Here is a 25,282-nt window from a genome sequence, read left to right on the forward strand (position 1 = left end):
CAACACCAAATAGATTACTCCTTTTTCACCTGTGATCAAGATGAGATAACTCTGCATTATCACTTAAAATGAAAACTACATCCATCAACAGGTATCCAAATCCCGGGTTTGAGATTGATAATACAGAAATATTTGTTTGTATGTATTTGAATTACACTGAAAAAATATAGGTAGAACTATATCCAAAATAAATTCAGCACTCACCTGTATACAGTATACATTGCATTTGGAACTCAATTATACCACACTGTATACATTCTTAAACTGTTAAAGGCTCCCTATTTAGATAGGTACCTTTTAGTAATGTCGCAGTTTAACGGACATTTGGACCATGCAGCAGAAAGTATATAAATAATATAGTATGTTAACTGCACTCCGGTGGTCAAAATATTAAGCCTCCAATAAGAATTGATGGACATGTTTTGTTTCTATCCATGTAGCCTGATTATTCTTCTATTAATGTAGAAAAATATTATTGTAAATGCTGACCTACCAATGGCAAGGATAAATGACAAGGGTCAACGGTTGGGCTGTTTTTGTTAAACCTGTTTCTGGTGCAAAGGTGAATTTCTTGGTCAGGCCTGTATTTAATTATCATTTGATTTTAGTTAGGAATGTCCCATTATTCAATTCTGTTCATTTTATTGTAGGTTGAAAATATGAATCTCATTTTGAATGCATAGACATATTTTTAGGGTGTACAGTAAATCATAAGTTAACAGGTTGATCTGTCCCTGTACTTTTCTGTCTCCAAGTTTATCCGGCCCCAAGTCGATCCGTCCCCAGGTTTTTCCATTCCCAAGTTGATCCATCCCCTCTAATAATTATATTGTATAAAATTATGGGTATAAAATTTTGTGTCATATACCGAAACATGTTATTTACAGACAATTTTATTTTGGACTGCGGTCATTACACTTTCAAGGTAGGTATCTAAATTATTAACTAAAAAATGCAAAAATATAAGGTTTTGTATATTGATTCAGGGACAAATAAATGGTTTACATGCTGTTTCATTTACACATGTATACATTCACAAACATGCATTCAAATAATGGAGATCACACAAGCAAACATTTAAACTATTAAGATCAGTCACACAAACAAACTTTCAAACTATAGAAAAGAATAAGATGATTTATTTTCAATATTTATGCTTAATATTTTAATGGTATGAATTCCTAATGCATTATGCTTTGAGTTTATGATTGAGGAAAATCAATTTTTAAAAAGGGGACGGATCTACTTGAGGAGGGATCAACTGGTGACGGATCAACCAGGGGACGGATCGACATGAAATCAATAACAATAGCAAATTTATGAAAAAATAATATACAAAATTTTTATTTCTCCATTCTTCACTGTGGAGTCACTCCACAAAGTAAAAATTGGATAAATTGCTCCATTTCTATACCTTTCAGTATTTATTTCTGTCAATTACTAAAATGTTATTAAACTGCGTGAATCCTTAAATATACTTTGGTATGAAGACAGGATTAGTAAACCACAGATATTTTTTGAAATGGTGACTCCACTCATTATACCTCCACTGTGGAGGGTGGAGAAATTAAAATTTGTGTTGAATAATATATGAAATGTTGAGCTGATTTGAATATGTAAGTAAATACCTCTTGATCTGACCTGGATGACATATGATCCACATGCGTAGGCCCCTGATCTTTGTTACAGAAAAATCCAAATTTGCGATTGCACAGGAAATAGGTTTTACCATTACACATTAAAGCTCTTTACATTTCAGCCTGAAATCGAGTACTTTAGATCACAATTATTCTAATGTCAAGCTGAAGATTAAACTATTTGATTTACTTATCAAACCTATAGCAACTTATTTTAAAGAGATCTCAATAAGGGCAGCCTATTATTTGAAATGAAAAAATAACAGTTTTTATAAATACATTTGTATCTACATGTATTCAGAGTCAATTAAAAAGTCTTCAAATTTCACTTCTAGATGTGAACCTATTTTCAGTTTAATTGCAATGTTGTCATTGAAATTTTTATCAAGACTACAGCAACTTTCATGTAATGAACTATTAGCAGAAGTGTATGAGATAAGAGAGGCCTATTTCAAGATTCTTGAAGGGTCAAATCATGGTTCTCATTTTTAGATTTTGCAGTAAAAGATTAAACATTGAAATGGAAAAAATAAAACATGAAGAAATAAAGAAAAAGTTTATGATCTTTATATAAAAAAGATTTATTACATGAATTTTTAGACAGTAAGTCCAACAACATTTTCCTATTCAAATTTAAGCCTGCTAAGTTACCTTGATTTGAATGTTCCAAAGTCTGTAATATTAACCCTTACCATGCGGCAACCGTATATATACGGTCATGGGCTGTTTTCCGATTTTTGGGTTTTGGCAATTTTATTTTTAGCTTTGAAACCACAATTTGATTTCATATGCAAGCAGTCCTTTAAAATGAGACTACATTATACAGAGTTTTAGCAAAAATATGGACTTGACAGCTGAACAAGAAGGCCACAAAAAATTGTGATTTTTTTAGGGGTAGAGCTCAATTCTCGGCCTCTGACAACAGCAGAATAGATACATAGTGCTTCTTTTCACCTGGTTTCTATAGAATAATGATGTCTTTCACCACTCCTACAATGTCAACCCCATATACTAACCAATTCCAGTTTTAGGCCAATCTGAAGCCAAAAATTGCAAAAATTCTCATTTTTTCTCATGAGTGACCCTTCTGGGGTCCCCTGACTCTGCACTTACGACTGTAATGATCAATTTTTGGCTTAAATTACCATTAGTGGGAACAAGTTTTGGAAAAATTTCACTTTGGACATTGACTTACCCCTAATGAGCACCACATGTGGTGAAAAATGACAAAAAATTACCAATTTCAGGCAACAGACCCTGTTTTAATGTTTTATAGTTCATTGTGATAAATTATAAAACTATGATTTAAGATCAAGGCTATTAGTAAACATAAATGTATATTATGAATCCATCGAACAAAAATGATGCATAATTTTTATGTGAATTTATAGATAATGTGCCGTTCAATTGTATGGAATTTAGTGACAACTGTTATTTCATTTCAGATTTCATTTTTAATTATATCATATACATAATTTATGTTAGCCTGATTTAATATCTACATTAATTTTGATTTTCTGAAAAAAAAAAACCCAAAAAAACAGTTTCTGTCTTAGCCTAAGGCTGTAAGATTTTGACCTGAAATATCCAGAAAACATTTTTCGATTTCCTTTATTTGGCAGGGAGTACAAATGTATATTGAGTGTTTTTTTTTTTAAGTCCCTGATTTCAGCTAAATTAGGAATCTTGAGTCTGCTCACCCTGAATCTTGTCTGCCTGATAACTTTTTCAACTGGACTAATTTCACCATACTTTGAACATGTACATTGTATGTATATAATTTCCAGGTTTATGTTAAAGTATGAGTATAGAATATGTTGTCCATTTATTTGGGATTGTGAACAACTATGAAAACAAGAAAAAAATATTATATTTTTGTTAAATCTGAATTATGTCTTTATTGGTTCTAACATTGACTTTCTTGTTAATAAATTAAAAATTAATTAACTCTATTACAGTTGGTCCTACAAAATGTCCTTTCTGGCATTTGCATGAAGACCTTGTTTTACATAGACATTTATTTTGTTTTCAATCAGTGGGTGTACATTAGAGGTAGAAGTCACTTGTAATTATCAAGATAGAACACTGCTGTTGCTATTTGACTGTTTATTAGCCAATTTTCTCAAATTTCTTTGTTGAAAATAGGGTAACTTGCTAAGGGTGACTGTTAAAGCCTCTGGATGGATTTTGATAAGCGATGTCCCAAATTAAAGATAAAAGATTGGAGAATGACAATACATATTTTTTATTTATTTAAGATATGAGGAATGTAAATATTTCCCATAACAAAATTAGGTCTTTTTTGACAAATAAGCATAAAATTCACTTTTTTATTGGTTCATAAATTATGAGTTGTCATGTAATGTTAGTAAAAACTATTGTATTTATTAAATGAAATTAATATCATATTAAAGAGAGCAATCTTAAATTTGATTTTCCTTAACTATACCCCAGTAAGCTGTGTCATTTTAAAGCTCACTTGGCATCCGTCATCGTTGCCTTTGTTCACAATTTCTTCAAATATCTCCTCTGAAACTTATGAATAGATTTGGATGAAACTTAATATAATTGTTCCTTAGAGTACCCTGCACAAAATGAACGTATGGATTTTTGATCATTATTACCAAAAATAGAGCATAAGGGTCAGATAGCAGATATTTGCGTATATCTCCAAAACTGTTTGGTGTACCAAATTCTGACAGGATTAAAGTATGTGGCATGCTGAGATCTGTCTGTGGTAAAATATTGATGAAAATCTGTCGGCCCATGTTGGAGTTATTGCCCTTTTTGGACGTTTTTTGCTGTTTTTGATGTTATTACTTTAAAAAATCTACTCAGTAACTACTATACACAATTCAGTGAAAGTTTGTATTTTTATTGCCATCACTTGTTGTCTGTCGTAGTTAAATATTTTTCAAAACTCTACTTCTCCTCTGACACTACTTGACCAATTGGAACCAAACTTGGTATGAATGTTCCTTGGGGTTTCCTGCATAGAACTGATGTGGGAATATTTGATTCATTGAAAATCATGGCCATCATTACTAAAAATAGAACACAGGGGTCAGACAGTAGTTTTTTCTCATATATCACCAAATCCTTTAGGTTTAGCTAAATTCTGACAGATGAAAGTGTTCAGCATGGTGAAATCTATCTGTGGTCCATTTTCGTTTTCATCCATTTTGCGATGTTGGAGTTATTGCCCTTTTTTGACATTTCTTTGCTATTTTTAATGTTATTTTTTCAAAAATCTACTCCTCTGACACTACCAGACCAATTAGAATGAAATTTGGTATGAATGTTCTGTGGGGTGTCTTGCATAGAACTGACGTGGGAATTTTTTATCTAAAAAATACTAAAAATAGAACATATATGTAGTGGTCAGGCAGTAGTTTTTTGCAGATTTTATCTCCTAAACAGGTTTAGCCAAATTCTTTCAGTATCTGAAATGATCCTAATTATTAGGCCTCAGAAAGTCTTCAGGGATAAAAGTTGTCAGACAACTTCTTGTAAGAGTTATTGCCCTTGAAAGGTGAAAAATTATGTTTTCAGTCAATATCTTTAAAACTATGGTAGATAGAATGAAACTTTCAATTGCAGAAACAATCCTTATGAGTTGTTCTACCAAAGTCTTCCTGAGTCAAAGTTATTGGACAACATCTTGTTAAATTTATAGTCCTTGAAAGACCAAAGTCAACCATATGAGTGATTCAGGTGCCTGGGAGCCTTTTGTTGTCAGTTTTTGTCTATTATTTAGAAAAGGAAAGCAGATTGATGATTACTGTAAATTGATAAAATGTTGAGTATTTCAGTAACTATTTTTGGTGCAAATTCTAGAAAAATCTGTTGACCATTCTTGGAGTTGTAGTTCTTGAAAGTGTCATTTTTTTGTTTTTATCAGTTTTTGCCTATTATTTAGAAAAAGAAAGCAGATTAATGATTAAATGTTGAGTATTTCAATATCTATTATTGGTGCAAATTTCAGAAAAAATATGTTGACCTTTCTTTGAGTTATGACCCTTGAAAGTATCATTTTTGACGTTTTATAAGGTTTTGCCTGTTATTGAAAAAATGAAAGCAGATTGGTGATTAATGTAAATTGGTGAAATGTTCAGTACTTCAATAACTATTTTTGGTGCAAATTTCAGACAAATCTTTTGACCATTGTTGGAGTTATGGCCCTTGAAAGTCATTTTTGAAGTTTTTATTGGTTATTGCCTATTGTTTGCAAAACAAAAGCAGACTGTTGATAATTATAAATTGAACTATTTACTATTGGTGCAAATTTCAGAAAAATCTGTTGATCTTTCTTGAAATTATGGCTCCAGAAAGTGTCATTTTAACCATATCCCATATTTTTGCTTGATGTTAACAAAACAATAGCAGGTTGATAACTAATGTTAAGTTTAAAAATATATATGTAAAAGTATGTAAGATCTGTGCAAATTTGGGAAAAATCTGCATTTTTAATGATTTTTTGCACTTTTAGCAAGTTATTCAGTTAACATAAGTAGACTGATGATTAATGTTTAAATGTTCAGTATCATGACAAATATCATCTGTGCAAATTTAGTCAAATGCATTAGACTAAATTTAGGTTTTGCATGTATTTAACTTTTTAAAGCTGTTAAACCATGTGAGTGATTCAGCCTCCTGAGAGCCTCTTTTTTCTGTTGTCATCATTGAATGTATACACCCATACACCTTAAAGCATTGTTTGACATATTTCATTTATCATTATATATAATACTCATAAACTTATCCAATTCATATGTTTCTGATAATGAATTGTAACATACATGTGATGGTAATTACCTTGATTTTTTCTGTAGTACAACTACATTGTATATACCCCAAAAGTTAGATCCTTAGTAAATTAAGGGTTTGATATTGAGGGAAAATCATACATTAACTATTATAAGGTAGAAATCCATGAATATCAAAGGGTCTAAAATAAATGTTTATAATGAAGACCTTTTTTGTATTTTACCAAAGAAGAGTTACTCTATATATGTGACTTATTGATACATTGTATTTATTTAATCTTTATGTTTCAGAAAAATTGCTTATTTAATCATTTTTATGCTCTATTGTAATTGATATTTTGACAGTTTATTAAGAAAATCTATTTGTAATGTGTCTCTTTTGCATGTAAACCAAGTAAAATATTCTATTTTGATTTTATGACCTTGTAATAAATTTCTGTTTGTATATGACCAGTATAGTTGAGAGGTGATTGGATAGATCTATAAAATTCTTTTTTCTTCTTTCTAAGTTTCAATTGAGTGATCTAAACTCCTACTCCTAACCTTAAGACACAAACTGACTTATAACTGTTGGTCTAACGTATTGTATACATTTTTACAACATTATACAAGGATTGTATATTCATGCCATAGAGGTTTGTGTATTGAAGTTTATGAGCTATTGATCGCAAGGTATGTAAATAAACATTGTATTTTTCATTGATTGGAGTATGGAGGTTTACATAGTCGGATTTAAATTGTTTAGTAAGTTTAAAATAAATTTTCAATATTTGTAAGAAGCATATCTTATTGCATGTTAACTAAGACTGTATTAAGATTTACAGATTATCTTGCCTCTCCCTCATACTCACTTTGATGCAAGAAATATGATTTAAACAAATTGGAACTTATATAAGTAAAATATACAACATGCATGTATGTATAAATTTTATCAGTGAATTTAATTAAGGTAAGGACAGATCCTTAATTTTATACCTCATATTTGATCTTGTATGATAATTTTATTTTTATTGTCACCCATTTGTTGGGCTTTAATAATGTGTTACCTAAAATTGAGTTGTCTTTACTTGAGGTCATGTACTTTAGTAGCTCTTGTATGCTGTTTGTTTACATTTCTAAATCTTACATTTGATTTTCAATGTGACTAACTTTTAAATTATTTATACATATACTTTATTTCCCAAAATAGAATAAATGCTTTGACTTGATTTAATTGTCTCTTAGTCAGCAAAGAACAAAAAATAAAACACATTTAGAAGAAAATAATTGTACATGTACATGCAGACACATAATTAAGGCTAATGGACCCAAGTGCCTTGAGTATAAACCTGGTGCACAGGTAGGGTAGCTGTCCTTTATCATTCTAGAAATACCTGTCTTGTCATTTTATGTATAAATATAATATTATCTTAATTATATTCAAACAGTATCAGTGAATGAATGATCATTTGTTTGAATGTTTATTCATAAATGTGATGGGAATACAAACATCTAAACTAATGTGTGATTTGTATTATTTTGGAATTTAAAATTACATTTTTATGATGGATTATAAAGTAACTTCAATATATTAAACATTTTAAAGAAATAATGTAGCTCAAAATTCCAGTTTCTGTGGATAAACGTTTTGATTTTCTCTATATTTATATTGTACTATAATAATAAGCCATCATATGCGAATGCCAATGAGACATCAATGCCAGTAGTCATGTAGGTGTAACAAAAACAACATGTCTATCCTTCAATAGGAGCACAGGCACTTGGGTCCAGGATTTTCTTTAATGTTAATTTTTTTCTCAGAAAAATGAAAAGTTAACATTTTTTGCAATTTTGACTGTACCCCTGAAATTCATATATATACCATATGAAAATTGTGCAATTTTTCACAGTTTTGACCCTACCTCCGAAATTCATATGTATGTATATACCATACTAAAATATTGCCATTTTTCACAATTTTGATATATACCATATAAACAAAAAAGAAAATTAAAAAAAATCATGGACCCAAGTGCCTCTGAATAGGAGTACTTAACAGTGGCCATTTGTGGCATGTATCACAAACCTGTACATAAAACCATCTATAAAAAAACCAAAAAAAATGGGACAGAGATAAAACACCACATTGAAAGCATGTTCCTGATGTGGATAGTTGTATAAACATAATGTAGTAATAAAATAGATACTTCTGTCAGTATCTTTTCATCTTTATATAATCCTGTTTTTAGCCCTTCTTTTCTCCTGGTTGCTACAACTTGCCAACAGCCTTTACTTTCCACTCACAATGTTGTTCAAAATAAAACTGAATTTTCTGTCATTTTGTTTTCAGTTTTTGATGGTACGATGGAGTGGTTTGTAAGAGAAAGAAGCACCATGTATTAGCATTTAGGTTTGATGTCTTAAGAAGGAATCTCTAAAATCATAAAAGATCTGAAAGGTATGTACTATTTGGGCAGGTATTGGGTTGGTATTATAATATTCCATTCTGTTTGGGCAAGTGATGGTTTGTTTACATGCTGGGGTTGTCAGGCTATAATATGTAAAACCTGACCACAAACCACAGTGGTGCACTGTGTTGGGAAAGATGCCACGTTCCTCACACATTAAAAAACCCTACTGTGGTATTCTCCCTGAGTAGGAACCATAGGGCTCCACCACAGTAGGCTAAATTGCCCGACCCTACCCACCTCTCCCTATTTCCAGTGGCAATCAAAATTTCTCGACCCCATTATCCTTGTGTCCCATCCCATTTTTCATTTCATCATCATTTCATGTTCATTTCATCAGCCACTTCATGTTCATCACCTGAATATAGCTTAAGTATTGCTGCTCGGGTGTTAAACCCCAACAAACAAAACTTTTTATTTTGACAGGTGTTGGTATGATTTCATCCCTTTCTATTTGGGCAGGTGTTGATATGGTTACATCTCATTCAGTTTGGACAGGTGTTGGTATGGTTACATCCCATTCTATTTGAACAGGTTTTGGTATGATTACATCCCATTCTATTGGGAGAGGTTTTCGTATGATTGCATTCCTTTCTATCTGAACTGTTGTTGGTATGATTATTACATCCCAGTCCATTTGGAGAGGTTTAGGTATGATTACATCCCATTCTATTTAGACAGGTTTTGGTATGATTACATCCCAGTCCATTTGGACAGGTTTTGATTACACCCTAATCTGTTTGGACAGGTTTTGGTATGATTACATCCCAGTCCATTTGGACAGGTTTTGGTATGGATTACATCCTGTTCTATTTTGACAGATGTTGGTATGATTGCATCACTTTCTATTTAGACAGGTGTTGGTATGGTTACATCCCATTCTATTTGGACAGGTTTTGGTATGGTTACCATATATATCCCATTGTTTCTGGTATAGGTTAGATTAAGATTTGCTTGGCTTTTTACTTGGCATGACAAGAAATATCAGTTTTATTTTGACAGTGAAAGGCTTTGAACAATGTTTTTTTTTACTCCCTTGTTTTGGAATTCACATCTCAATGACAGTTACATGTCTAACTTTAAAAATGCTTTGAGAAACAAGAAATCGACTACTATTGAGAGTTCAAAAATTACTCATAAGGAATTACCCATTGAGACTTCTTTACACTCTCAAATAAGGAAATTATTTATGTCCTGTTCCAGTCCTCAAAAGAATCTTACATGTATGTTAGACCCTGTATCTTTACTCATGAGTATGAAACTTTTTTATCTTGCTTTTCCATTCTATCAAAAATGCCATTTGCCTTTCAAATTTAGATAACCTACAATTCCTTATTATTATTAAATTAGCAGTCTACATGACTCCAGGAGTGCTGTGAAAGCCATCAACAGAATCAAAATCTTTTACTCTAACTTTGTGATTTCAAATACACATAAATAGTGCAGCAAAAATGCTTGACCTCAAACTACCAGAAATTGCAGAAGATATTTTGAATCTTGAATTCTTGTATGCATCCTAAATATCTACAGAAAAAAGTCCACATTTATGATCGACGTAGTGAGAAAAGTATACTTTTTATTTTCAGATGGCAGCCGAGGCACAAAAAAGAGGATTAATGGAGCTGCTATCTTGCAGCAATGCTGAATTTGATAACAAGATTAAAGAAATGAGTTTAAAGGTTAATGATAATTTGAATTAGTATTAAGGCTTTAAGGTTTGGTGTCTTACTAATACAAACAAAAATATTTTTAACTTTTATATATTAAAATGGTGCACATGCAATTTGTTAGAACGGATTCCAAATAAAAATATAAGTAAATGTGCGTAAGACGAAATGCATGTGTAGGTTACAATTGATAGGAAGAAAAATTATGAACTGATATAGCACTTTTGTCATCATCGATGTTGCCAGCTCACATGTTGTTTTAGTTTTTTTTAGTTAATAGACACTTCGTTTCTTGCAATAATTTGAATATGAGTTTACATCAAGGTTTCAAATCACAAAAAGGAAGGTTGGTTTAGATTTGTGGAGGTTTTTGGATTAGTGTATCCTTCTGCACAATGAGAACTGGTTTGTTCACCATGTCATGGTTTTCCTTTCCTCTTTTGTCTACTCCTGCTGTGACATTTTTTTTCAGCAACTCATTGGGTGTTTCTAGAAAAGCAATGGATACTTACCTTACTAGTACTTGTGGTCCATGCTCCTAGTTTTTAGTGGAGTCTGAGTTGCTCATTTACTTTTGTTTCTTTGTGTTATTTTGGTTATTTCATGTTCTTTGTTGTGTATGTCTGTTTTTGCTGTCTGGTCTTTATCGTCAGAATATTTTCCTTTGATTTCTGCTGGAATCTTGGTTCCATTGATTACTCTTTTAGGTAGAATCATATAGAATCATTTACCACTATGGTCATATTTGGTTTGATTTCAGGGGTAATGAACTGAACCAATTTGGAATTATGGGCTAAAAAGGCAATAAAATGATAAAAGTGAATACATCACTTTCAAACCATTAAGTTCCGTATCACAAAAAGAAATTTGATAGATTTTTGGGGGATATAACCCGTACTGTTGGGAATTGGGATCACAAAAAAGGCAAAATTGAGCACTTCATGAAAGTTTCTAAAACCAAGACTCGGTTAGAAAGGTGGCTTTGTGACCAGTCACATGCAACTGACATCCCTAGAAAATGACAACATGGAAAGTGTACCGGTACATTGCAGATTTTATGGCAGTTTACTGTTGCATAAGTCATTTTAGACAAATATATGGATAATTTCAGGCGTATTTTGAATTAGGAAAAGAGTATCCACCACAATTAACACATCTTTTTTCTAATGATTTATTTATTACAGTTGTCTCCCCTATATTAGATACATTCCTGTTAAGAGTATTTTATATGTGTTTTATAAAGGATCTTTTGGATACAATCTCATCCCTTCAGAAGGAAATGAGCAAAGAACAAGAAAATTTCAATTCCTTGAGGGTAGAGCTTTCTTCATTGAATAAGAATTCTCGCCAGTATAAACAGATCTCAAAAGAAATGACAGAATCTCAGACACGTCTAACATCTTTAATGGATCGAAGTATGAAATGCTTTCAACAAGTAAGTTATAGAAGTTTTCCTAAAGTAATGCATTAGTTTCTCTTTAATTATTTCACAATGGTTAGGAAAAAAAAAAATTAAATGGGTCATTTTCAGCCTTCTAAATAAAATCCTGTTACTTTAATGGGCCATTTCCAGCTTCAGTGGGCATATGGCCCATGGCCCATGACTCCTGCCTTACCCAGTCACTGATTATACCCCATGCAACAAAATCATGGGGGTATAATGATGTCTTTTTAGCTTCTGTCTGTTAAAACTTCTTGTTGCCTGATTAGCGACTCCATTTTTGACCCATTTCCTTCAAACTTTGGTGAATGGTTAGGAACAGTAGTAGCTTGGATGGGATTGATTTTTACAGAATTCAGTGTAGGGGGGTGACTTTTATTGGTAGGAGGACTTAGTAAAATCCAATGATTTTAGGCTTGTTCCCTGGCCATTGACTTTTTGTTTTGGGTCTGTTTCATTCAAATACAATTTTGGATAGGCTTGATTTTCACAGAAATTGGTCAAGGGGGTATATAGTCTGAATTTTTTTTGAAGAGTGCAAATGTCTGTGTGCTCAGTAAGGTTCTTTAATTTATTATAGGCCTTTCTTTGAAACAGGGCAGTATATACAATGTAGCCATCAGGATGTCTGTCTGTCACATATCTGGATTTCCTCCTATACCACTGAAAATTTTTTTAAAAAAAACTTTTCAAGAAATGATAATTAGGTAATGTCATTTTGACCTGTTATTTAGATTTTGGTTTGATAGATTTTGGAGCTTCCATTAAAATAACATGGATTTACCATTAATTCACATTGATGATAATGTTGCTCTATTATGTATATGCAACTCCACGAAAATTCTGTCATGGATTTTTATGCAACTAATAGAAAATGCGATATACCATTTAGATTTTTTTTTGAATGAATTAGTGATTTTTAGTAGGTTGACATTAACTCCTGAGGATGGAAGGGGTTCCTATTTTGTATCTGTCACTCCTGAAGTAATTTATTGATACTTTTTAAAACTTTCTAGGAATTATAGTTTTAAAATGCTATAGTGCTCCTGCTGTTTTGATTATTGATTTAGGTGACTTTTCAGTTATTCTAACATCGACATAGCCATTTATGGTGGTGGATAACAAAATTGAAAGGTGGAGGGGACTGACTGGTCTTAGAAGGGGTCTGCTCAACTAATTTCTAGTGATTTTACTATTAGATCAAATTCAAAATTTCAAACATGAGGGGGTATTCCCCTTGGATCTGCCTATGATGAGGTATACCCATTCTGCATCTTGGAGACATTTATACATATAATATGCGTTTGTGTATTGTATTTTCTTTATTTTTTACTAAGTTAATTTTGACTTAGTATTAGAACTTTTGACATTCATTTTGTGAATTGTGCTTATAGTAATTCAAGCTTAAATCACAAGGAGTTGTCAATATCAGTACTTTATTTCCAGTTTTATTAATGCCATGTTTTGGCAATATCTGCAAGTGTATACGATTAAACTCAATAGAGATATTGTTAAAGAATAAATGTATTTTTACCTCACCTGGCCATGTGAGCTATTGCCATCCTTTGGCGTCCATCATTGTCGTAATTTTTGTTTATCGTCTTTGTCTGTTGTTGTTAAGAATTTTTCAAACATCTTCTCATCTGAAACTATTGAATAGATTTGGATGAAACTTAGTGTAATTGTTACTTCAGGTATCCTCCACAAAGTTTATGCTTCAATTTTTTTATCAGTGAAAGACATGGCAGTCACTACTGAAAATAGAACATAGGGGTAAAACATGTTTTTTTTTCACAAAAATATTTAGGTTTAGGCAAAGGCTTTTATGGTAATTGTGTTCAGCATGCTTAGAGTTACTTGTCTGCTGATTTTCATTAAAATCTGTCAATTGATGTTGGAGTATTTCCCTTTTTCAACATTTTTGGCTTTTTTTTACATTATGTTGTATAATTTCAAAATTTTTTTTTGCTGAAACTACTATTCGGAATCAAACTTTTTAAGATAAATAATCTGTCTCTGATTATGTAGGAAATAAATAATCTAGTCTCATCATACTGATTATGTAGGAAATAAATAATCTAGTCTCATCATACCAGAAAGTATATAGTTTGACTTTGCAAATTGCTAGAAAATAATAATCTGATCTTGGCTAGTGAATTGCAAATAAATATTCTGATCTTGGCTAGTAAATTAAAAATAAATATTCTGACCTGCACAAAGCCTTAAAAAAAATTTTGGCTTGCTATGCTCGCCATAGTTTCATAAATTAATATGGTAAAGGAAAACTATTGACCAAACTTTACGACAAACGTGATGACTTTTCATTCAGAATTGTCAACTTTCCCTTATCTGTGGCAACATCCCTACAGCACCTGTGTATGGATTTTTTATATGACAACTCATACATTATGCAAGAACTTGCTGTAACTATGCATACTTTTTGTATCGCGCTAGACTTCTTCCAATTAGGTTTCTGGAGCAGGGTTATGTTGCTTCAAGATTGAAGTCATCACTACTGAAGTTTTATGGTTGTCATCATGAACTCGTGGATCATTACAGTGTATCCATCTGCATCATGAAAACTGATTTGTTTAACATGTCATGGTTTTCCTCTCCTCTATAGTCTACCCAGCTGATGGTAGAAAAGCAGACCACGCTTACCCCAGCGGTGCACTGGGTCCATACTCCCAGTTTTTAGTGGAGTCCGAGTTGCTCATTTACTTTTGTTACTTTGTATGTATTATTTTAGTTACTATATGTTCTATGTTGTGTTTTCCTGTTTCCCATATCTGGTCTTTGTCCCTGGATTACATTCTTTTGATTTATGCTAGAATCTTGGTTCCATTGATTCCTCTTAGAAAAGTATACATGTTTAAATACTATACAAGTTTTATACACCACTCTAATAGTCTCCAGTGGCAATACTAAGTACAGTGGAATCTTCTTAATCCAACCTGTCAGAAAAAAATATGCAATTAACTGGAATATGCTATTATCAGGAATGTTGAATTTGGTATGGTGTAATGGTCTTATTCTCCTATACATCTTCGTGTCCTATGTAAATAACTCTAGGGCATTGATTAAACCAACATAATGTAATTAATAACAAGGAAGAAAAATTATATGGCTTTTTGACTGCAAAATTTGTCATTGGCCAAAGTTGTAGGATGACTACTTGTTAGAATTATTGCCCTTGAAAGGTGAAAATTGACACTTTTTGCAGATTTAAGCTAATTTCTTGAAAACTTAAAAAAAATTCACTTGTTGAAATGATCCTCATCATTAGGCCCACATTAGTTGTAACTGGTCAAATTTGTAGGAAGACTACTTATTAGAGTTATTGCCCTTATAAAGTGAAAAATGAACCAGGTGAGCGATTCAGGCTCCTAGGAGTCTCTTGTATTAAATGTAACACATTTTTCCAAGACTGTTGCATATGTGAAATTATTTCAGTTTAACTTCTTTACTTCTTTGGTACATCCTATATGTGTAAGAAAATAGACTTAAAGTTTTATTTTGCATAATCATATTGTCTATTTATAGTATGAAGGATTACATGTATTTACTTTGGTCAGTATTGCATTGAAGTCTGTGAAATATTCCCCAGTAGTGTCCCTTTAATTAGTAATATAGTGTACATTTAATTTAATGACTTTTTCAAGTTTTTGCTTGTTTGATTTTGTTTAAAGATTACTTTCACTAAAATGCAAAATCATGTAACAGTAACAGTGAAGATAAATTGGCATCAAATAAAGTTGCTATTATTTTTGGATCAGAAGATCATCTCTGTCTTATGTTATTTCATTGAAAAAAAAATCCTTTCAAAATAATAATTGTTATAACTTGGTTTGTTAAAATTTTTAAAAAATCATGACAGTGTTTTTTTGTTCAGCATTATTGTAAACACTTGATAGTTGTGTTTTTGACTTTCATCAGTATTTATATATTATGCTAAAACTCTATTTGTTTACTGTTCAAAATAAAGAAATTCTGCTAAAGCTTGTGCTATGAATCAGCTAAAAAATCAATATAAATTGAATATCTAAGTATGACACACTGGCTATTTATATTGTCTGATTTTTGTTTTATTTATCATCATTCTATAAGAATGATCATTGTTCCTTACATTTTAATTTCAATCATTTGGTTAACTTGACTTTAGTGTGTTTTTGTTTTTGTTTTTTTCTTAGAAAACATATAGTTAAATGTGTATTTTATATTAATTTTCTGAAGCCTCAGAGAATTTTCTTAGCTTTAGTGAGTATAATAACAGTAGAATGGGGCATGTGGCTAGTAAAAGGTATTGAGGAAAATGGATTTCAAAAGAGAGAGCAGACTTCTTAAGCTTTCTTTAATTTATCTGTTTTATTTTTACATTTATGTTTACCTTACAGAACTTAATATTAATCAGATTACTGACTATCTATATATTTTTAGTTTTCCAAAGGAACAGTGTACTTTAAAGTTACTTAATTTGGAAACAATTATGTACTACCTCTACATATGTGTAAGAGAGATAACCATAGTAATAATAATAATTGATTGACACATATTATTTGATAACAAACTTGATAATCAGAGATCAATTATGGCATGCATATGGTAAATAATGTATTGATAATAGATGATTTATAAACAATGTAATATTAGGGTTAGGGTTAATATCCAATTTGGGCGACAACCTGCTCTATTTGATAACTGCAACAATTGTAAGTTTATTAGGATTTCTTATTAGGCTTTATGTGTTTTTTTAATTCATGTTAAATAAGTCTAATCTCTTTCAAGGTTATAAATTGATTGCAGATTTTATCTCTTTTGCCGGCCTTTTACAGTATTATTAACTTCATTTTTATTTTTTGTTGTTGATATTTTGAATTTGATTATGGGGAATTATTTCTATGACAAAGTCATAAACTCTTATTTGTTAGTAACAATGAAATTAACTATATCTTACTTGATTTTCTCTTGAATGCCAAAAATTAATTAATTCATTGCATTATATTCATACCACACATTGTTCCAACCCAATGTACCATTCATTTTCATATTATTATTTTACTGATGTTAAGAATTTAGGAATAAAGTAAATCTGTCATTGTGTTGTCGACAAGTACTGTTTGTGGTTTGGAGTTTGGTGTTTTTAGAAATGGCAGCAAAATTATGTGCCAAAAATGATAAGTTTATCCCCCATACAAATTGTATCCAATATGAATCATGTGTCAGAATTGGTCCCCTAATGTACAGAAATCAACAGGCTGCAGGGGATATTAGTCCTGTTAGTGGCAATGTCTTGTTAAATATGAATATTTTGGTTCTCTGTAGTTCTCTTTTTATGTTTTATGCATTTCTCTCTCTTTAATTACCCTATCTATCTACTTTTTAAAGAAATATCTATAGAGTATACAATTTAGTGTTTTTTTTTTATGTTCCATTGCAAATGTGTACTCGGTAAGTTGCTAGATTGAATCATTATGTATTACTGTAGTGAGCATATATTAGTAGATTAGAACAAACTTTGTAACAATCATTGGAATATGTATTGTTAGTTTATATTTTTTCAGCAAGGAAACCAAAGTACATCTACCAAGTTCCCAAATGTTCAGAGGAGAAACTCTTTTAAAGAAACCAAACCTGAGCAACAAGTCAGCAAAACAGTGCAGAGGAACCTGTCAGCCAGAATTCCTAAAGTAGGAGGGGAAATAACTCACCCAGTGAACAAATCAACTCCTGATTTAGTCACATCGTTAAACCAACCTGTGTTTTTAAAGCCTTTAACAAATGTGACTACTTCAAAATTTGAAGTAAGGAGACCTTTTGGACAAAGTGATGAGAAACTGTCAGTGATTAAACCAGTGCACAATTGTCAAAATAGTGGGCATACAGTGAAAGAAAATAGCGTTTCTGATGAAAAGAAAAAGTCAGTTATAAAAAGTTCAGCAACATTTAGTTTACAAAAGAGTGCATCTCATGAGTTTCTTGCAAACAAATCTTTGAAAGGAACAAATATGAACAGAAATTCTGATGAGTCTGAGACTAAACAACAAACTGGTTTTAATGTTGTTTTGAGAAAGACTAATAGAAGTTTGATTGACAATGAAGAGCAAGAAAAGAATTTCAGACATTCTGTTGATCTGGATTTTAGAGAATCATCCAAAATTCCAGTTTCAAATGGTGTTGTTAACAATTCAGCAACTAGAGAAAAACTAATTGAAACTGATGCTAAGCCAAAGATAATAACTAATGTGCCTGTTTCATCATCTCTACAATCTAAATTTATAAATGGGTCTGCTGAAAAAAAGAATCCTTCTGGTGCTATTTCTGCAATTAATGGAGAAATACTAGTGCAAAAAAGTAATCAACAAAAAGAAGCCCCAAAGCCAGTTATAAAACAATTGCAAAAACCTCAACAAAAGGACATGACCAAAATCATAGACACTCCTGAACAGAAAGTTGATACTTTGCCAGCAGTACAAATCATAAACAAGGCAGCAAGAAAAAAATCTCAAGATCCACCCAATCAGACTACTGTAAAAAGTTCAGTTCAGTGCAAGCCTGTGACTATTGGTGAAGCTAGGGCTGTTGCCTCAGGTGGGGAAAGGCAAAATCTTCTTCAAGAAATCCAGAATTTTAAAAGAAAGCCAAATCCCAATGCTGAACAAAATCAAAGTTCAGAAGGTCAAACAGATAACAGCAAGATTGTAAAGAGCAGTATTAAACCAAGTAAGTACTGGTAGATGCTACATATAGTTTATGAAACTGCATTGTATGGGATATTTTTAGAACATCTGAACTTTGAAAGTGTTAAATATTTTGTTCTTTTTGTGTTTATTTTCTCAATTCAAAGCAGTGAATGCAAAATTCGACTTACAGGAGAGAGCAAACACCAAACTACACTACTGAAAATAGATAACATAAAACCAGTGGGGTCTCCACAAAAACTCCAATCCCCCAATACTGCTTTATGAAAGTATAATTAATTTCCATTGTAAATATATTTTGTTTTATCATTAATTTATTAAGAAATAAATCACAGGAACTCCATTTTATCATTGTTTTAACCCGAGCGATAGCGAGGGGATTAATAATGACAAAAATGTATTGTTTAACTCAGACATGCATAGTATTAAACAAATTTATTCTTTTTTATAAATGCTAATGCTTTAGATTGAAACATTTAGCAGGTTGCATTTCTCCAGACCTTAAAATGCAAAACCTGAAATTGACTCCTGAAAATGTAAAATATATACAATTTTTATGAAACCTACAGAGTTAGATTTTTGTAGTTTGTGTACAGGTTGACATTAAAATGTTCATGAATATACTGCTTGGAAAATCTGTTAAACTTAAATGAATTTTTTGGCTTGCATTGAAAGTTTAATGTTAGAAAGTATACATGACATAGAGGTTTGTGAGCACTGTACACAGTAATATGATACTACTAAACCTGTTTTATATATGTGTGGTTGTCACCAGCATTTTTTGTAAGTTAAACAATCTATGAAACTATGTCAGATACAATGTTTGAGGATCCAAGTTTGATAACTATATGTAGACTTACAGATTGAAATCTTTTAATGGACTAGAATGAAATAATTAGTCTCTCTGAGCTATATATTTATGTTTTTCTTAGATTTTATGTTGGACAAATTTGATGGTCATTTAAAGTTTTGACCTCTTTGATCAGGGATCTCCATTACCTTTAAATGTTTCTCCTTTGTTTATGTTGTGTGAAGACTGATTATCATGTTAGTAGTGTTGTTCAGTCAGGTGGATATTTAATTCTGCAAGGTAGATTTCTTATTGAAAAATGTGAGGACAGGCAAATGTGTTTGGCTGTTTCTTCTGTATTATCTTGTGTTATTATACAGAGGTATAAAAATGAATGTCTTGCATAATAAATATACTTGTATTGGTGCATACATGTACATATGTATGTTCTCTGAAAGTTATGAATCAACCATATGGTTGTGTAGTATTTGTTGATCTACTAATGACAAATGGTAATGCAATTAAGTGGTACTTTTGTTGGTATTTATTGAAAGCAATGTCAGTTGCCTCAACCATTATAGATATTAAGGGCCAAAATGGTTTAAAGAGTAATCAAGGGAACCAAGGTTATAGCGGTAATCAAAAGAATATAATCCATGGACAAAGACATATTTAAAATAAGCATTTCATGAAATTTAAATATATTAGTCAAGGATAAGGGTATGGACATCTATTAAATTATATTACAATGTTCTTTATCACGGGGGTCAGGGTTGGATTGCTTTTGGAGGTTATAACCTGAATCATTTAGAACTTAAGGCTGAACCAACATTTTAATGTGTTTCAATACTATAGCATGAGTACAAAAAGTATTGATCTTCATGAAACTTTACCATAAGGTTTTCAAACCACAAAAAAGACAAGGCAACATAAGGAATAGATTAGTTCACACACCCTTTCTAAGATCACAGAGAACACTTAGTAAATCAGCCTTAAACAGCAGTTAACTAGGCCAAGAAAAACTTTAGCTCAACAGAAGTATAATGAGAAGCACAAACAGGAAAAATGATCAGTAAAAAAAGACCGAACAAATTTTTATTGATTTTTTTGTACTTAGCGAGGGAAGCTGAAGAAATAGCAGACAAAAAATATATGAAAAAGTCTACATCTCAAAAAAGCTTGCAAGGAATAAAGGAACAGCTGAAAAACCTGTTAAAAACAAGCACAGAGAGGTTCTTACTGATAAAAAAGTCTAAAAGCTCCCAGAAAGCATCAACAAAACAGGAGGGAACATTTAGGATCAGATAGAGAAGCTCTCCCTGGACAGAAGAAAATGGAAAACCTTCAAAACAACTCATGTCCAGCAAGGACAAAAGGTTTTAAGTCAAGTAAGTCAGACCTCACTGTATAGGAAAAGAGGTCAAAAGAGAGAAGCAAGCAAGCATGGTACAAAACTGATCTATGAAGTTGTGTCACAAGGTTTCATACCACCAAGGATAGGGTGGGAATGATTTTGGGGTAATTTACTATATCCATGACAGAGTTACAGGTCAAAAGAGGCTAAAAATAAACTATTTTCTGGATTCCAGGCAATCACTCGAGTAAGAGTTGGATCTATAAGAAATTATTCTACTATATGCCATAAAAAGGCAGGTTTTGTTGGATTTATAGTGTTATGGCCCTTATCTTTTAGGTGTTATGGACTAGAAAGGGGTCAGTTATAAGTTTTTCTTCAATTTTGTTAAAATTGCTTTTTTGTTATGTCTAACTTTACATTTTAAAGTTTTTTACCACTTTTATTCTAGGCCAGAATCCTATCAAACATTTAATCATATTGCAAGCTAAGATTTGAATGTTATGGTCAAACTTGTCCTAGGCTGTCCAGGGTTTGGCTTGCTGTGATATCAAGCTATACCACGAAAATTTTTTTAATATGAATTGTTTTGAAGGAAAGTAAAAATAGTTTTTAATTGTGATATTTAAAAATTGGCTTTTCTATGCAGTAACAGAAGAACAGTTTTATGAATGAAAATATCAATGAATTTTCACTGTAGAAGCCATTGGACTACAAAAAGGAGTATAATTCCTACATCTACTGATCTAGAAGTAAAACTAACAAAATTATTTGGTTTGGCCTATTACCTTGTTCACATGTACATATAGGACATATTAAATCCTCAGGTAAAATCGCTTGAAGCTTTATTTTAGGGTCATTGATTTTCTTCTGTGCCATTCTATAAAATACGAAACTGTGGCTATGTAAATTGACGCTGAAATTTTGATGTTGTACCTTCACCCATGGATAATTCTGAATTTCTTTATTTTTTTAAAGTCTCATCCTTTTGATTGATCATGAGTAAGACGGAGTACCTTGCTTTATCTTTTGAGGATATTTTAAACTTTCATTGATTGGTTAATGTTAAAGCTAGGACGCAATTCAAATTTTATACTAAACCAATGTGCATTTTATGTGACAGCTGGGCAGAAATCTACAACAGGGAATGAAATGGATTATTATTGATTACTTTTGTAGGAACATAGCATAAATGGAATATTATGTTATATTATACAATTGTGTATATATGGAGATTAGTTGGAATTACATGACCATTGTGTATTAACAGGTGTGTTTTTTGCACTGAACTCTGAGAGCTATATTTAGACATAAGTTTCCCATCCTTCATGTCAACAAAAGGAAAGTGTAGACAATAAACACTACACACAAAATTCTTTGTGTATATTGTGTAGTTTTGTCAGAAAATGGATGTTTTCATCTGTTCATAAGAAGTGTGTATGAGAGACATTATTTAATCTCATAAATTATTCACATATAGATAGATCTTCAAAAGGCCAGCTATGTCAGATTCAACAGAAGCAAGAATTGAAAGGTTACGAGAGCTTGAAAGAATAAGACTTGAGAAGCAAGCTGCTTTACTTGCTAAAAGAAATAGTGATGAGCCTGTTCCCATGCCAAAGTTTGTGAGTAGTATTCAGTCAAAAAGTGACAGTAATGGAGAAAACAAAGAAAATATTTCGACAGAAACTACTTTATTCAAAGGTGAGGATATTTCAAATAGGAAAGGCAAGGATGAGGATGTTAAAGTTTGTCTATCAGAGGTAAAGAGAACTCAACCAGATGATGAACCTGCACAAACTGTTACAGAGGTGATAGAACTCCCTACATTGCAAACTATTAATCCAAATATTTCTGACACGACTTTAAGAGCTTCAACATCTGATGTAGTAGGATTTGAGTCTTCTAAAGAAACTATTAAAGCCAGCAGTGCATTGCAATCTGCCAAAGAAAGACTTGATTCTGTAAGTAAAATTTCAGTGGAAAAAGTTCAGTTGCTTAGTTCTGATCAATCATCAGTTATCACTGAACCTACAAGAACGGTTTCAACATCCTATGTTAGTGGTCCTCTATCGCCAACAAGTACTGAAAAGACAAAAATTTCTGTTGTAAGAAAAATGAAACTCGACTCTTTGCCTGCTGTTAACATGAAAACAAGTGAACATTGTTCGGATCAGTCTTTATTTAGTACATCTAAAAACATTGTGAAAACAGATATGATTGATACAAAAACTGAAAAAATTCCTAAAATTTCTTCTGAAGCAGAAGATCTAAGTACAGATAAGATTGTCGATTTACTTACCACTGCATCCACTAATGACACTTCTAGAAGTGATATTTCTGTGCCTACATCTACAGTAAGGGAGGCATGCAGTAAAACTGAAGAAAATGTAGCCAGTCTAAAATGTGTTAAAGACTCTGAAGACAAGTCAGTTTCTAAACTACAATTTAATGCTGGTCAGAAAGGAAAACATGGGCTATCTTCAATTACTGCAGGGATTGTTGAACAGTCAGAAACAGTTAAATGTGAAACTGCGGCAAGAGACATGCCTTCTCATAAAAGTACTTTTTTAGCTTCTAGAAGGCCATATGTTAGTGCACGTAGCAGAAGTAATTATACAGAAGATGACAAAACAAATCAAACTGAAACAATCATTTCAACTGATGTAAAATCAACTTCTGATAACTTGACATCAACAAATACAATTGATTCAGTTGGAGCTTCTCATGGTAAAAAATCTGTTTCTCCATCTAGTAATAATATAAACAATGTACTGTCAGAAACTTCACAAGTTACTGTAAGTATGGCTAGCACAGGAGCTAATGCACAATCAACAACTAGTCCAACAACTTCTCTCTCTAATACTCCTGCAAAAAGTGTTGTAACAGGCTCTGAGGAACCTAACCAACCAAGTTTTCGTTTAGGAACTCTTGCCATGAAACAGGCTTTGGAAGTTTCTGCTAGAATAGAGGAGAAATTTTCTAATGTCACTGAGGATAGGTCTAGTCAAATGGCAAAATTAGAGGAACTTCAGAGACAAAGAGAGCTAAGAAAGAAAGCATTAGAAGAAGAAGCACAAGAGGACTTAAGTGGTCTTTCAGTTAGGGAACGTTTTTTTCGTAATCAATCTGTAGGTAGAGCTTGTCGCCAAACACGTCCTCAAACCATTCCAGAGCAAATACGAGCTTCAAGACTTAGTCGTAGAAATTCAGATTTTCAATCTGGGCGAACAGGTTCACCTTGCAAAGCAGCAGAAGCAGAATCACCTCCTCTTGCTAGGAGAAGCCGGAATCAACAAAGGTCAATTGACAGATTGAGACGTAGAACTATTGATTCTGTGCCACATTTAGGGTCTGCTAGTATTGCCAGAGATATTTCTGTGGAAAGAACATCTAAGCCTGTTCTTGATATGGACTCCCTTGACAAGGCATTTGCTCGTCCTGATCTTGAGCGTATGAGTCGCATTGAAGAATTAGATCGTATACGTCTTAGAAATAAAGAAATTATGAAAAGGCGAGACTCAGCTCCCCAAGTAAATGCTGATGGCATTGCTGAAAGTACAAGTTCACGATTAGACTTTCCATCATCTTTAATAGTTACAAGAGGTAGCACTGAAAACATTGCTCAATATCCAATTCACGAACATTTAGAATCTAGCTTTGAGATCCCACAGTTGACCAGATCTAGCACTGAAGATGTTACAAGTAGAGCTAGAGAGCTTTTAAGAACGGTGTCTATTGACCGTACCTCATCATCTTCCTCTTCTTTTAGCAGGCCTCCTTTACGGCCTTCTTATAGTGAGTCAAGATTATTTCCTTTGGATGGAGGTCGTCTGTCTCAGTCTAGTATTTTATCAATATCAACAGACACTGAACTTCCAAGGCCTCAGCCAAGTACAATTCAGCAACCATCTGCCATTAGTGAAGAGAATGATGACACTCCCGTCTATGTTGAGGGTTCACCTCGAGGAACTCCTGTCATAGACCAAGAAGGGAGGACTCACTGGCTTGCACCAACTAGTCCTAAGCTTAATACATATTTGACTGTCTTAGGGAATTTACAAAGTAGAAATCGTAATAGTTCTCATGAAACTTCTTATGCTTTACCAGTTCGTCCCCGTACAGTTGATTTGGCCAACAGCCTACTGGATGCAAGTAATCTTGACCACTATTTGGCAGAATGTTTTGACAAAAAATATTCATTAAAAGAACGCTGTGCTTTAATTAAAGAAAAAATATATGGGAAGTCAAAGCCTGGCAAAAATGAGCGTGGGAATCCTGATGGTGCCTCACAAGATTGTTCACTTAATAAGTCAGAGACAAAGTAGATAGTGACATAATTTTGCCATACCATAAATTTTTTTTGATTCTTTTTTGATTTTGCTGCACCAATTTCAGATGGTAGTCATTTGTATAATGGAAAGGTATTCAGAGAGAGTGTCCATGCAAATACCAGGCTGTGGGTTTTATTTTCCAAAAAAA

At 32.3% G+C, this 25,282-nt stretch overlaps 1 protein-coding gene across 1 annotated transcript; it reads left to right on the top strand.

Moving 5' to 3' along the window:
• Positions 1-15: 15 nt before the first annotated feature.
• On the top strand, positions 16-21,496 carry LOC148628420 (uncharacterized). The gene is made up of 7 exons (XM_088587256.1): positions 16-138; positions 8,733-8,840; positions 10,437-10,529; positions 11,761-11,952; positions 16,192-16,215; positions 17,520-18,678; positions 20,564-21,496. The coding sequence occupies exons 3-7, from the start codon at positions 10,437-10,439 to the stop codon at positions 20,752-20,754; spliced, it is 1,659 nt and encodes a 552-aa protein (XP_088443382.1). The 5' UTR covers positions 16-138; positions 8,733-8,840; the 3' UTR covers positions 20,755-21,496.
• The last annotated feature ends 3,786 nt before the right edge of the window (positions 21,497-25,282 follow it).

This window comes from Perna viridis, chromosome 1 (assembly GCF_037379345.1).
Source record: "Perna viridis isolate PV_CMFRI_1.1 ecotype Kerala chromosome 1, ASM3737934v1, whole genome shotgun sequence".
Lineage (NCBI taxonomy): Eukaryota > Metazoa > Mollusca > Bivalvia > Mytilida > Mytilidae > Perna > Perna viridis.

Coding starts and splice junctions, on each gene's coding strand:
- LOC148628420 (XM_088587256.1), top strand. CDS start 10,437: ATGGCAGCCGAGGCACAAAAAAGAGGATTAATGGAGCTGCTATCTTGC. Junction 10,530..11,760: donor TTAAAGAAATGAGTTTAAAG/GTTAATGATAAT, acceptor TGTTTTATAAAG/GATCTTTTGGATACAATCTC. Junction 18,679..20,563: donor AAAGAGCAGTATTAAACCAA/GTAAGTACTGGT, acceptor TTTTGTACTTAG/CGAGGGAAGCTGAAGAAATA.